Source organism: Alnus glutinosa, chromosome 12, assembly GCF_958979055.1.
Source record: "Alnus glutinosa chromosome 12, dhAlnGlut1.1, whole genome shotgun sequence".
Taxonomy (NCBI): Eukaryota; Viridiplantae; Streptophyta; class Magnoliopsida; order Fagales; family Betulaceae; genus Alnus; species Alnus glutinosa.
Window position 1 is genome coordinate 16317128 of NC_084897.1, and position 15060 is coordinate 16332187.

General features: G+C 36.4%; 1 protein-coding gene across 2 annotated transcripts in view; it reads left to right on the plus strand.

The window, feature by feature from the left end:
• The window catches only part of LOC133851365 (low-specificity L-threonine aldolase 1), a 10446-nt gene extending 2316 nt beyond the window's left edge, over window positions 1-8130 (plus strand). Inside the window, exons 1-11 of one of the 2 annotated variants that reach the window (XM_062287750.1) lie at window positions 545-686; window positions 875-958; window positions 1231-1684; window positions 3532-3643; window positions 5496-5546; window positions 5759-5830; window positions 5924-6056; window positions 6203-6261; window positions 6567-6667; window positions 7690-7756; window positions 7847-8130. In XM_062287750.1, the coding sequence (XP_062143734.1) occupies window positions 1233-1684; window positions 3532-3643; window positions 5496-5546; window positions 5759-5830; window positions 5924-6056; window positions 6203-6261; window positions 6567-6667; window positions 7690-7756; window positions 7847-7885 (1086 nt within the window). In that variant the 5' untranslated portion in view covers window positions 545-686; window positions 875-958; window positions 1231-1232 and the 3' untranslated portion in view covers window positions 7886-8130. Of the gene's footprint in view, window positions 1-544; window positions 687-874; window positions 959-1230; window positions 1685-3531; window positions 3644-5495; window positions 5547-5758; window positions 5831-5923; window positions 6057-6202; window positions 6262-6566; window positions 6668-7689; window positions 7757-7846 lie in introns of those variants that run through there. The other variant, XM_062287749.1, reaches the window with a different exon arrangement.
• The last annotated feature ends 6930 nt before the right edge of the window (window positions 8131-15060 follow it).

The following is a 15060-nucleotide window of genomic DNA, read 5'->3' on the forward strand; positions in this document are numbered from 1 at the left end:
AACTCAAAAATTATTTCCCTACTATTTTCTTCGTTCCCTCACTTGCCAAACATACCCGTTAATTTAAAAATTACTTTTTACAGTCGCATCACATAAAACAGTCTATTAAATAATATTATTTTTTTATTATATAAAAAAATTAGTATTATTTAATAAATTGATATACAATTATCATATAATTGTTTTTATTATTATTTTAGTAATAATTTAAAAGGACTGCTTTTTATTGGCCGGTTCCCTCTTTAGGATATGATATTTAGGCGGTGAAAATAAGTTTAATGAAATTGAAAAATCTACCAGTGCTGGTTGCATGCATGGTTTTTCTTTGTTGTCAAAATTGCTATCCGCTTGTTGTACGCTTGCCAGCACTACTGGGTCAGGTTCTTCTCGTGATTGTGTTTCCATGGCTTTTCTTTTCATGGGTTGCCATCATGCAGTGATACATGCATCTCGGTCCAAAAGTAGGCATGTGGATTGTTGACGTGGATGGACACCCACAAGCCACAATCGGGGCATATTCAGCAATATCTCCTTGTGAAATTTTGAGGAAATGAGGTTGAAAGCGAAAGGCCAAAATTCGATATTTTTTTGGGTTTTTTTTCGCTTTAAAAGTTGGGCAACTGTGCAAAGATTCTTCAGTTGCTTTTAAGTTTTAATGTTTTTGCCTTTGCATGCGTCTCTTACGGGTGCGTTTTGTGCTACAGAAGGAAAAGTCTCTGTTTTTCCTCTGTTTCCGTTAATATTTCCTGCTGATTTTTTTTTTTTTTTTGTTGGATGAGTGATTTTCGTTAACAATTTTGTGGGTTTTGCATGTAGTTGGTGTATATATCATTATATTGCCTGTTTCTGCTAAAAAGTTTGAAACTTTTTACAGTTCTGCAGTGTATTCACTTCAATTGAGAAGTTGTGCTGAAAAACTAATTTAAAGACAGAGAAGAAGAAGGAAGAGTTTACGCAGGTACGATCATTTCCTTCCTCAAGAATAGTTCAAGGCGAATTGGTATGGTTTAGCTCTTTAGATAATCGATTTGGGAGGGAAATCACTAATTGAACCCTTACTGTTTTGTTTTAACAAAAACAACTCCATGTAATGGTGGTCAGGGCAAGTTGAGGGTCAAATTAGTTTAATCTTATGAGAATTGCTATTGATTCAAGAGGCTTTTTAATTTTAGATGGTGTTTAAATATATTTTCTTATACCAATTATTGATTTACTTTTGGGTGGGATCAGTTATGGCAAAAATGGTTTCTAGAACAGTCGATCTCCGGTCTGACACAGTCACCAAACCGACTGAAGCGATGCGGGCTGCTATGGCAGTTGCTGATGTTGACGATGATGTTTTGGGCTATGACCCATCTGCTTTACGGTTGGAAACAGAAATGGCAAGGATCACGGGCAAGGAGGCTGCCCTGTTCGTTCCCTCGGGCACAATGGGCAACCTCATCAGTGTGCTTGTTCATTGTGATTTAAGGGGAAGTGAAGTCATTCTTGGAGACAACTCCCATATCCATATTTATGAGAATGGCGGCATTTCAACAATTGGAGGTGTACATCCAAGGACTGTGAAGAACAACCAAGATGGAACAATGGATATTGATTTGATTGAAGCTGCCATTAGAGATCCCAGAGGGGTTCTTGTGTACCCTACTACAAGGCTTATCTGCTTGGAGAATTCACATGCAAAGTAAGGATTATCCTACTTAATAAAAGAATTGCTTTTGCCTAGTGGTGGATAATATATATATATTGTTATGTGTATATCTTCATAGATTCCCACTTTGTGTTTCCTGAAAGCTGGTTATTTTATTGTGCTTATTTTGTTGGATTTGGCAAAGTTGGAGCTGGGTCTGTATTTTAATGTTAGGCATAATTCCTTAACAACTTTCCTCGTGGCGGCCTCAACATGCATGTGGGGTCAAAATTTGCTTTTCTACTGACTGATTATTCTCTCAAAATCATTAAAATTATGAAAGAAATATATGGGGTTGAAAGGCACGCGCTAGGAAAGAAATATAATGGGGTTCTTATTCTGGCTGTATATAATAGCCTGCAATTCTAATTTTTTTAAGTTATTATTATCATCTTCTTTTTGACTTGTTTATTTTCCATTGTGACTATTTCTTCTTTGGAGGCTTCAAATTTTCTATACCAGATGATATCTTCCCTCTCCAAGGGAATCTTGGAATCTTCCCTTCATTAAAGTGAACATTGTGCGACCTTCATTGCTAATTTGAAGTGACCATTGTGCTTCCTCACATCACTTTATAAAATTCAACCCATGCTTCCACTAAGCTTGCATCTGGATAAAATAACAAAGGGAAGGATAGAGAAATTAGCATATAAACTTTTGAAGGGAAACATTATTAAGCATTTTTTATTCCTTTGTCTCATGAAGAACCGAGGTTCTGACCCTTTGTACCAAACTGAGTTACTTTTAGCATTTAATTTTCAATGTCCAGACATATATAGTTTGTTTTCACGTGTTTTGGTACTTGGATTAAATGTATTACCTTTCCAGTTTCCAAGTCAATTTGGATTTGTGTGACTTTGAAAAGTTAAATGATTCATGTGCATGCTGTTTCATTCCATGTTTTACATAACTTCTGACCTGTGCCGGCAGTGCACTGAACGGCATTAAATTCAGCTTTAGAACTGTCTGAGAAGTTTGCACGTGCACGTCTGAAAATCAGCATAGTTATCAATTTTACATTTTTTATGCTGAGAGTTAGATTCATATGTTTTCAATTGTCCAAGGTATCTCCAATCAATTTGCACTACCTTACCTCTGCCTCAAAAGTTGTCCTTGAATGGATCCTCATAATCATGGACTTCAGGTCTTGTCTATCTGCTATTGATGTAAAACGTTGTTCATAACATTCAAGACTTTATGTATAGTGACCTATGCCTTTTCAAGGTTCTCCTTATGTGTGTTTCTTTTATGAACCCAAGATCAGGATACTGAAAATTTGTGCTTGAATAGAACAGAGGGAGGGCATTCTGCCCATTCGTCATCTCCATTTATGGAGAAATTATGACAACCGATTTCCTGTTTTGACTGGTTGACAGTGGGGGTAGACACAAGATCAACTGGTTAGGCATTGAATTTAGGTTTTGTTCTGAACTTACTACCCTTCTTTTAGTTTGGGCCAAAATGAGACCCATATTTTGCTAGGAACATTACTTAGCAAACCTTTTTCAGGTTTATGGAGGGGATGGAGACAGGAAATTTTTTGCTTTTATTACTACTTCGAAAGTAATTTTTTGATGGCACTGAGCTACCCTCAGCATAATATGGAATTTTCTGGGAAATTCAAGTATTAGCTCTACTTTTAGGTAACACATTGTTAATGCATTTAAGTATTATGCTTATTGCTCTTAAATTTATGGATTACATTGTTGAAGACGTTGGATTCTTTCCATGGAATGTTTCTTGAAGTATAATGTCTTTTGTTTTTCCTTAATTTATTGAACCATTTCTGGGTCGTTTCTTTGACTGAAGTGCCTTATGAGTGGTATCTTTACTAAATGCAGCTCTGGTGGTACATGTCTCTCTGTGGAATATACAGACAAAGTTGGAGAGCTAGCTAAGAAGCATGGTTTGAAGCTTCATATTGATGGCGCCCGCATTTTCAATGCATCAGTTGTGAGTAAAAGTTTTTCGATTTGTTATTTTTGTCATCGTATACTGCTGTGTGGTAAGTTCTTCATTCACGTGGAAGTTGGTAAGTACGTTACATACAGAAAAATCAAACTGCAAATGAATATTTAGTGGAACAAATAAATCTGGTCTATTATATGGAGCGTGGTTTTAGGCATCACAGAAGCAGCACGTGTATATTAACTCCAGTTGAAACTGGACATTAGGATTGACTTGATGCTGAAGGAGACTAGTAAAATTAAAATGGTGAGTTAAGTGCATTCTCAATGTCAATAGTTACAACGTCAGTTAGTAAACATAGGAAAGTTGATAAAAACGGAATTTGCATTTGTAGAAGACACACCCCTTGGAATCAATTCTTTGGAATTTCTTGCAATTACCAGGATCACACATGGCATAACTTTGGATCTTTTGAACTTTTAAGTGAAATACAAAATGTAATATTTCCTGGATACAATATTTTATATTTATCATTGTAAGAATTGCCAAAACCACATATGATAGAGTAATTATCTTCTAGTAATTACTTATCAAAAAAATAAAAATAAATTATCTTCTAGTACATCTACTTTGGAAAACATAGTTTGGGAATGTGACTTTTTCTACTTATATCAACTGCAATTTTTAAGCTCTGCTAGAAACCCTGTAATTCCTCCTTATTAGAGATATCAATCTGGCAGTTATCTTTAGGCATGCTCATCAAACAGATAGCTACCTAAACTTGTCTTGCCATCATCAAGCATTTTCAAAGTTAAATGTGCCGGTCTTAGTATCTCAAAATTTAACGTCACAATTTCATAGTACCATGCCAAATTTTTGGACACACTTGTTCTTTTTATGAGTGAAATAATGTGATATAAATCCCTATGCAGGCTGAGATCTTGTAGAGTGAAATGGCCAAGTGCCTCAGAGCACTCTGTCTTTGTTTACCATTATCCCACATATGTTTAACCTCATCCTTGAACATTTTAGCATACCTAAATGTTGGACAAGTTTTTCTCTTTCATGGATAAAATTGCTGAGTAATAATCCATAGAGGGATATCATGCAGTATTATATTTTATCTATACTAGTAGATTACTATCATAACGAGGGATATCATATTTACTATTGTTTAACTATTCTACAGCATTATTCTACTCTTCCCTTTTATAGGAATTTATGTCTCTATATAGATGTGCCAACACTGTCTAGTTGAGAAAGGATCTGTATAGCCAACTTAATTGAGTTGGAATTAAGGCTAGGTTGAGTTAAGTGAGTGTGTGTGAGTGTGTTTGTATGTGCATGTGCATGTGTGTTTGAGTGTGTGTGTCTGTGTTGTCTTCTGCCTTGCGATATCAAATGAGAAGAGAAAGTGTTAATTTGGACATGCCTTGAGATATTATGGCTTCTTCTAAAATCAGCTGCAATGCTAGGTTTAATTCACTCTTCTAAAAGGGTCATTGAAGAAAATAGTTGCTCACATATCATTGATATTTGAAAAAAGTGATTTTCTTGTTTCCTAGAATTGCTGTCATGGGGTGACAGCCGCTCATTTCATTGATCCTCATTTTCTAGAATGTGGATTTTCAACTTGGAAGGCCTGTATGATGTTTCGGAGCCATTTGGCTGCCAGATGTTCTACCATATCAATTTTAAGTAAATGCATATGTTAGATGTTGTGGCTGAAAACATATCTGGAGGCACTTGGAAAAGCATAAATATGAGCTGAATTTTCTTCTTAATTGTTATAAATGATTTTGGGTCTATCTCTGATTCTGATGCTAAGTTTTATTTATTAAATTTTAAGAGTAAATACAATATTTGACTTTCTAATCCAGAAAGATTGATCTGCCAGGCACTTGGCATTCCTGTTCATCGGCTGGTGCAAGCTGCTGACTCTGTTTCGGTATGATTGCCTCATTTAGGCATTCTTAGCTCTCTTTATTATTCAAGTTTTCAGTAATCTCACTTATTTTTTTGTTGTTATAACTGTCAACCAAATGCTGATATTCATGATTTGCAGACCCGATTTAGGCAGTTAATCTGATTTGGTGGTTCCTATATAGCAATGTCTGACAATACTTATCTTTTCTTCTCTTGTTCAAATTAATGAACCAGGTATGTCTATCAAAAGGTCTGGGTGCTCCAGTTGGATCTGTTATTGTCGGTTCCAAAAGCTTTATTGCCAAGGTACTGATGAAAATTATGCAGTTAGAAGTATCAGTAGCTCCATTTTCAGTATTAGAAAACTCAGCATCAAACTATTTTGTTTCCACCTTTTAGGCTAAGATACTCCGGAAAACCTTAGGTGGTGGGATGAGACAGGTTGGAATCCTTTGTGCTGCTGCTTTTGTAGCTGTACAAGAGAATGTTGGAAAGCTTGAGGGTGATCACAGGAATGCTAAGATCTTAGCAGGTAGATATACTAGTCCACTTGATTTACACGCCATTGCCATCGGTGGGAAGAACAATTATCGCCATGCACTTCTTTTTTGTTTGTTCAATTGCTCTCATGTGCAACTTTTGGAAACTTTTTTTTTCTCTCTCTCTCTCAATCTCCAGAAGGGTTGAATCAAATGAAAGGAGTAAGAATTGATGTTGCTTCAGTGGAGACGAATATCGTAAGTATCTCGGTTACCAAAATTTCTTGTCTTCCTGTGTAATGATAACTTAGGAGATTCTAGTTGGCTAAAAGAAATAAATAAAGATTGGGAAGTTTCTGAACCAAGTAGCAATTGGTTAAGAAGGTAGTCTTACCAAATTAGTTTTTAGTGTTATCAAGTAGCTTTCAGTGATTGAAGTTAGCTGGTCATGTCAACACTCCGGGGTTGGTCCTTTCTTATATTTCATGAGTGCTTCTCTTGATCTTCATTCACGTACTGTGAGCGAAATACTTACATATACTTTTCCTTTGGTACACGACCAGATATATTTTGAGATAGACGAGAGCTCAAAGCTTACAGCAGAAGAACTATGCAACTACTTGGAAGAACATGGTATACGTGTGATGCAAGAGAGCTCATCAAGGTCTGTTTTACCTCATAAAAAGCATCTTAGAGTCATGAATCCCTTTGTAATTAGTCTTTCATTGTTTGTTTTGGTTTTCAAGTTAAACAATGGGATTTACTTTTTCCACAGATGTGCCTCATTTCTCTTTGTTTCAACTTTGACTTTCTACATGTTGTTCCATATTTTCATATAAAAAGTAGAGGTAAAGGCTAAGAAATTTGATGAACTAGGGAAAGAATAGGCCAAAACCAAGAATCCCATAAAATCTAGCCAAGACCAGCAACAGTGCTAAAGTGGTTGGGCCCTGTTTTGATTAGAAGTTTGTTCTCCTGCAGACAATCTTTGCACAAATAACTAGTTATAAATTTTTGCATGTATTTTTCTGTTAAAATATTAATCTAAATAATTAAGTCTACAATTTCCTATTAGCTTAAACTTTTGAGATGTGATGATTTAACATTTTATGCATTCGGGATTGACCAACTTTTTAGTAAGTATTGAGAGCGAGGACTCACGCAATAAAGATAGGATTTTATCGGAAGATTAGAGTTCTCAATCCATCTTCACTCAAGAAGTTCAGATTGCACTTTTTTAAGTTATAAACTTAACAATCAATATTTATTTTTAAGTGATATGAACAATTTGTGGAGAGGGTAGGGTGCTTATATATTAAGACGAGATACAAGAACTCAAGAGACAAAGTCACAAGAGTTGTAAGCACTCAAGAGACAAGGTCATAAGAGTTACAAGCACTGAAGAGACAAAAGTTACAAGATGATAAATTAGATTTATTGTTGTTAATATAGAAGTAGAAAAGACTTGCAACGTTTAGACGATTTCTCTATAAATAGTGTCTTGCATACAATCAAACAAATAATCAAGGAAAGATGTAGTCAAACAAAAGGCTTTGATGTATTGATGTAAGCCATAGGCCGAACCACCTTAATTCTATGTCTCTTTTTTATTTCTCAACTCTTCCCTAGATTTTGTGTTGTCACATTATAGATGGCAAAATGATACTGTTATATTTGCTGTTTCAGAGTCAGGATCGTCCTCCACCATCAAATTTCTGAAAGTGATGTGCAATACACCTTGTCATGCTTTCAGGTAATCAATATCACTCTTATCTCCACTTCCTGTTTACTAATTTGTTCCACAAAACTATAACTTATACTTCTATTTACTTGAATTTTTCAGCAAGCTCTAACTGGAGTGCAAGTTCAAAATGGCATCTAGTTGAAGAAATGTTCATCACTCTACCTCCCCTTAACAAGTCCATAGGTTTTCACAGAGACCCTTAAATGTCAGGGACACCAGAAATAATAATTGGATCATCTTGGCAATGTCTTAACTGGGATGATTTATTTTTAAATTGCATCAAACTAGTGAAATATGTTAGTTTACTTCCGAGCTCCCGTGTATAACCCGTCATATTATATTACTTTCCAGAGTAATGTTATCATTCACGTCTATTTTACACCGATTGACGTGTCAACGTGACGTATTTTGAATGGTTACCATCAATATGCCTTTTAGCCAAAACAATGGCGTGCTTAAAAAGTCAGTTTCCCACTACTTGTTAAATGGTAATTATGGCATGGAAAAAAGTTCCAGGGAATTACCTCGAAAGTTCCTAAATTTGTTGGTTTTGATTTTTCAATATTGAAGGATTTTGGAAATTTTTTTTTTTCTAATTTTTTTTTTCTTTTCTAATTACTTTTGGAATTTCGTTTGAGTCTAATATAAGGACTGATTTACTTTTTGCGGAATGATTTTGAGTCTTTGACAAGGAGGGGGCAGCCCGTGAATCCCCAGCTCCCTAAGCCGCTTTCCAATGAACGTGAAATTTGGGCATTTGTTTTGAAATTTGGTCTAAAAATGAAGAGAAATGTTACTCATTTCTACCGCACTCTTAAAAATGCACATTTTTTTACGTTGCTATAAAAAATACCATAAGGTTTTAGATGGATAGCAATTAAATTTTGGATTTAATAGTGATTTTTATTGTCACGGAGTGTGAAAGTGAGAGTGTATAGCATTTCTAAAAAAATTGATGAGAGAATGTTTGGAATTACGTTAAGGAACTTAAAAAATATTTTTAGTAAAATATATACCAAACAAAAAGTTGGTCCGTTTAGTAAAAAAGTTGGTCCGTTTAGTAATTAAACAAAAAGTTGGTCCGTTTAGTAAAAAATCTTAAAAAAAAAAAAAAATTACTTCTTTGACTTTTTTGCTCTAAAAAAAAGGTCAAAAACCACATTTTGAAAAAGTTTAAAAATGAAACTTTTTTTAAAAAGTTATTTTTGACTTTAAAATTTATATTTCCAAACGTAATCTCAAATAAACAGCAAGTCATGTCAAAAGAAAGTATTATAATACAACCTACTTAACTCTGGGGTCTCAATTTTTATTTTTATTTTTATTTTTAAAAAAAAAAAAAAGAAAAAAAGATAGTTGCCAACCCGTAAGAGCCTAATGAGCAAATCATATATATATATATATATATATATATATCAAATAACCCTTTTTTTTCTTTTTTTAATTCAATATGGGGAAGGAAAAATGGGAATTACAACACGATAAAACACAAAAATGGTTAGTGTCGGGAATAATCCCACTCTCATCGACCCATCTGAAAAGGATCGAGCCTCAAGGTCAACACTGGCCCATTGATAATTGTGGGCCTCAAGCCAAGACAACAAGACTTCCAGATAGGCCTATCCTGTGAGATAGACACTCAAACTAATCGTCCCTAGAAAAGTCTATTTACGGGGATAAATGACAGATGGCTCATCCAGATGGAATCCCAGGAATGGATACGTCCCGAACCAAGATTCAAATTTTCCAGCCAAGGCTCGAGACAAGCACCTTTCAGAAACTCGAGTATTGGCTTTATCACAGAAGATGTCAATAATGTTTGCTCATTGATCCACAACAAAATATGCCGTTTCTTAACCCCCGAAATTCCAAGACTAGGTCTCAGCCCATGAAATCAGGATTAGAACCCTACTCCAAGTCAAATTGGGGTAGGAGTCACAATCCGAGTCCAATTAGGACTCCTTGAAGAATCCGATTAATAGCCTTACTCCCAGTTGAATTGGGATAGGACTCCCGGTTCAAATCTAATCCCTAAAGATTCGAGACTGAATCTTACTCCAAGATGAATGGGGAAAGAATCCAAATTCAGGTCTAATAACGAATCCAAGTCCAAATCAGGATCTGGCAGCACTCCTGGATCAAGTTGGAGCAGAAGACCTAATTCAGGTTTGCCTCTACCTCTTAGTCTATAAATAGACCCTTATACTAGGTATAAACCTAAGATTGAATTCCTGTGCATTGAACATACTTTTCTTTTAGAGACTGACTTAGGTATCAGAGTGAGACTCCCGACAGGGTCTCTTAATTTTAGTTGTTTTGCAGTGATCTTGGGAGTGTGGAGAACATTGAAGAATGTGTTGTTCACACCGTATCGGAAACTGTTCTAATAATGAGCAACCCAAACAACAGCCCATAAACAACTTGAACATAGTGCAGATACAAAGAACCAAAGTACCAGCGGAAATAGATCAAATAAATGACTTGGCCCATTAAGAGAACCAAAATGGACACAAATGGATGCAATCATAGGCAAAGCAAAGGGCTCTAAAAGGAGCAACTCCTCCGAAACCCTTTCAAGAGTCAAAGTAACGAAACAAGCACCAAGAGATTGAATCTGAGCCACCAAATAGCTTGCCACCACTATTTGTTGCATGCGAGGGATGGAATAGATTCATAGAGAAAAGTCTGATAAGTTACAAGCATATTATATATATATATATATATATATATATATATATATATATATATATATATATATAGAGAGAGAGAGAGAGAGAGAGAGAGAGAGAGAGAGAGAGAGAGAGAGAGAGAGCATATTAGAGCATCTCCAGCAATGAAAGTTAAAATAGTTGTTGAAAAAGTACAACTCTCTACTTCAATCACTGTTTATCCTATATTCTCTTCAACAGTTCACTCTTTACTTTTTTTGAATATTATTTTTTAATCATTTTATTTTATTTTTTTTCATTTCCCTCTCACTCTCCGGACTCCCCCAACCCCCAACCCATATCCCTAATCCCAACAGAGCCGAGCGATTACTGTTCGACTTCTGGCGCACGTCATCGTGGACTAGTACTGCCTCATCGGCCTCCTCGCATGCCTCATCATCTCTGCCTTCTACCTGTACTTGGAGGATCGGCGCGTGCGTCATCTCATCCGGGAAGCCGCTGGCGCAGTTGAGGCGCCTCTACTGCAGGGGAAGACCCTTGGAGGATGGGGGATGTGGTCGGTGGCGAGGATCGGTGGGGCTGTGCTCTTCGGTGTGAACTCGGCCATCACGTACCTGCTGATGCCGGCGGTTATGTCCTTCAACAGAGGGGTCTTCGTGGCTGTGGTGCTGGGCCTCGCGGATCTCCCGAATCCATCTCCCCGGTTATGTCCTTTAATAGGGAGGGATGGAGAGAGACGAGGGGGAGAGAGAGAGAGAGAGAGAGAGAGAGAGAGAGAGAGAGAGAGAGAGAGAGAGAGAGAGAGAGAGAGAGAGAGAGAGAGAGAGAGAGAGAGAGAGAGAGAGAGAGAGAAATATGTAAACAGATGAACAGTGAATAGCCACTATTCGCTATTCGCTGTTCATGAAGTTAGGAAAAAAGTTAGAGTGGCTATTCTGCTGGAGGAAAAAAAAGAGACAAAAATAGCCAAATTTAACTTTTTGGTTAAAATAGCACTCCTGCTAGAGATGCTCTTATAAAACACGCGTGGAACAATAGTTTGATATGTATATAGTTGTTAATCGTGCATTTTGTTGAAGAGGCTAATCACGAGGCAAAGGAATAGGAAAATTAAAGGAAGAAGAAGAATATGAAACAGAAGAGGCCAGGGAAATTACAGAGATGTAATTATATGTCCAGTTTTTTTTTTTTTTTTTTTTTTCCTATTTTGAGCATAGAGTTGCTTAGGGTGTGTTTAAGATTGCGATTTCGTAAACAATAAGTGCGGTTTTAAACCAAATCGCAGAACATAAATTGTTTGGGAACTTTATTTTTTAAAAATTGTGATTTGAAAACGCAAAAATTTGCCTTTTCAAATCGCAAGTAAAAATGTATTTTTTTGAAAACACAGAATTTTAAAGGCTAAACTGCAATTTTGCCAAATGCTTAACTGAGTTTTCAAAATCACTTTTTCAAATCGCACATTTTAAAATCGTTATTTTAAATTGCATTTTTTGAAATTGCAAACCCAAACGGACACTTACTCTAATTGGAAGAACACACCTACGTACTTATGGTTTCTGTAAGTTGGAAAATAATACAAATTTATCCCCTACCCATTTCATTTTCAAATCCACCATTAGATTTGTGGAAACCATATTGGGTTCCACAAATTTTATGGTAGATTTGAAACTTGGTTGTATGTAGATGGGTAGGAGATAGATGTCTAACATGTAGGGTTGTCAATTTTTGACACAATCCGCGAATCCGCCATAAAGGAAACTACACGAAGTTATAGGGTTAAGGTTTAAGCTAAACGAGTTGGCGGGATGACCCGTTTACTGATACGATTATAACGAGTTGATGGGTCAACTTGTGGGTTGACCCGCCAACCTGTTTGATTTTTGGGTCGCCCATCAACCCAACTCGGGGGTTGATGGGTCAACCCGTTTATTAAAAAAAAAAAAAAAAGTTTTCTTAAATGCTTGTGTTTCCTTCCATCTTGTGGACTTGGATTATTGAATTGTTGCCTGGCCTCCCAGATCCCGCTAAAAGATGTGAGAAGAGAAACACCTTCTCGATGAGCTTGGTGAAAAAGTGCTCAGCCTAGACCGCGGAGACATGGTTGCAGTAGTCGCTCCAAATCAGCATGTGACCTTTGATGTCCAAAAGGATTAGTGTTGACGCTTCCCCGGACATGCTTTCTCTTACTTTATTTTTCCTTGAGGTGTTCTTGATTGGTAAATGGTAATAACTAGTGCTATATTTTCTACTCTGGCCTTTCTTTCTCTCCTAGTTCTTTTCTTTTTTCCCTTTCTGCTAGAAAATTTCTACTGTGAATCTGTCATTAGGTGGCCTGCCATCATTTTATAGGATGGAAATAGGCTAGGGGTGGGCAAATTATCCGCCTACCGCCTACTGACCGCTTACCGAATCGAACCAAACCACTATCAACCGCTTACCGACTCTATCGACAAATTTCGATTCAATAGTCGGTATAAAATTTTGTTCTGAAAGTCAGTTCGGCAACCGAACCGAACCACCTTTTAAGCGGCAACCGAACTGAACTGCCTTTTATTCCGACCAATTAACCGAACCGATATAAAACAAAACGACATCGTTTTAGTAAGAACGAAACGTTTGATCTTTTTTTTTTTTTTTTTCCTTTTAAAAAATTAAAACGACGTCGTTTCATTACCCATGTTAACCGATTTAACCGACCGCTTATTAACCGCTTTACTGACTTAACCGACCGCCTATGAACCGCTTTACCGACTTAACCGACCCCCTATTAACTGCTTAACCTAAATAAATTCACTGACTGCATTTCGACAAAAGTCGGTTAACCAATCGAATTAACCGACTTAACCGCCTACCGAACCGACGCCCACCCTTAGAAACAGCCACAAGAAAGAAAAAAAATGCTCTTAAAAAAAAGTAAATATCTTAAAACAAAAGCCATGATTCTGACATCCAAGAAAATAAAAAAGGAAAAAATCTTGAAAAAAAAAAAAGAGGAAAAAATCTTTAAAAACAAAATCTTTTTTTTTTTTAAAAAGAAAATCTTTAAAAAAGTAGGGTTGTGTCGGGCCAACATGACCCGTTAACCTAATCATGTCGTGTTAGGTAACCCGACAGGTAAGTCATGTCATGTTCGGGTCTCGGATTTCAACCCTATTGATAATTTTGTCAGGTTTGGCTTTACCTAATCGAGTTGGCGGGTCAAGTAGGTTGACTCGAACCCGGCACAACAACCTAAATTGCCAACCCTACTAACATGTCCCCTCTAAGTTATGGCCTATGGAAGCCCAATTTTTTAGACATCTTTATATGAGTTGTTGGGAATAAATCACTCGTGAGTCATACTCAATTTGTCCCTCCTATATGGAAGATAATCAAACCGTCAAAGGGAAAGAAATCTAGATCTCCTCTCTATGGGAATTATGCCCTCATACAGCAATCAATGTGATATATATGGAGAGTCATGCTCAAATACAACAACTACATGAATAATGAAGATAGAATCCCCTTTAACGAGGGAGACAAATTCCAAGATATCAGGGACTTCGATATTATAACGATATTGTATCTCTACAGCTACGTAGAGTTCTACAAGGAATCAGCTACCAAAAAAAAAAAACTCTATAAAAGGGACTCAAGGAATAAAACAAAAAGGACTCTGGCTTATTCTCTTATTTCACTACAAATATCATACTAACTTAAGTATTGGAGTGTCCCTATTCATCCCAGAGGCCGGCGAATTTGGTGATGCTTTCTCTATTTTACAAGTTGATCATCGTCAGTCAAGCCTCATGAGTCATTCAACACTTTTAGGTTTGATAATACATATGTAGGAAGTGTGTTACCAGCGATGATGGAAGATCGGATCCTTTGGGTCTCTCCACGTTTCGGGCTCTCTTTCTGATCGCTGACCGTTCGGTCTCCCTCTCCACAATCGGTCTCTCAGGTTTTCACACTCTCTCTGTTTTGGGTCTCAGAGAAGAGAGAAAGGAAGGACTAGGAAGATAAGAAGAGAGAGAGAGAGAGAGAGAGAGAGAGAGAGAGAGAGAGAGAGAGAGAGAGAGAGAGAGAGGGTTGCAAAGAAGAAGACGATCTAAGAGTTTGTTTCTCTTTTGAGGAATATTGTTTTTTTTTATTCATAATCGGCAAAATGGGCATGATTTTCCACATGAACTACCATCATTTTCCAACATGTTCCCATGAACTAACAACAAAGACAAGGGTAAAATAGGAAGAGAAATTTGTTAGACGACACATGACCCGTTGACCGTTGGACTTAACACTTCTAACTGACGGAAGGGAGTAAAATGAGTAACTTTGATAGTTGAATACTCTATTTTGGTTAAGTTGGTAGTTCATGAGGGATTTCTGCAAAACTTGGTAGTTCATGGTGGGAAAAGATAATTACCCATAGTTTTTATACTCCGCATAATTTTGCAAACACGTATGCAACCCATTTTCTAGGTGTTGTTTAGAGTTTTGGGTTATTATTTTCATATATCATGTTAAATCACCACTTATTACTTAGGACTTTTAAACTTTGATATCATGTTAAATCATTACTTATTCCAAAAGCTTAAGCTAATAGAAAATAATTAATTTAATCATTTCATCAATACTTTAACAAGAAAAAAAAAATTCTAA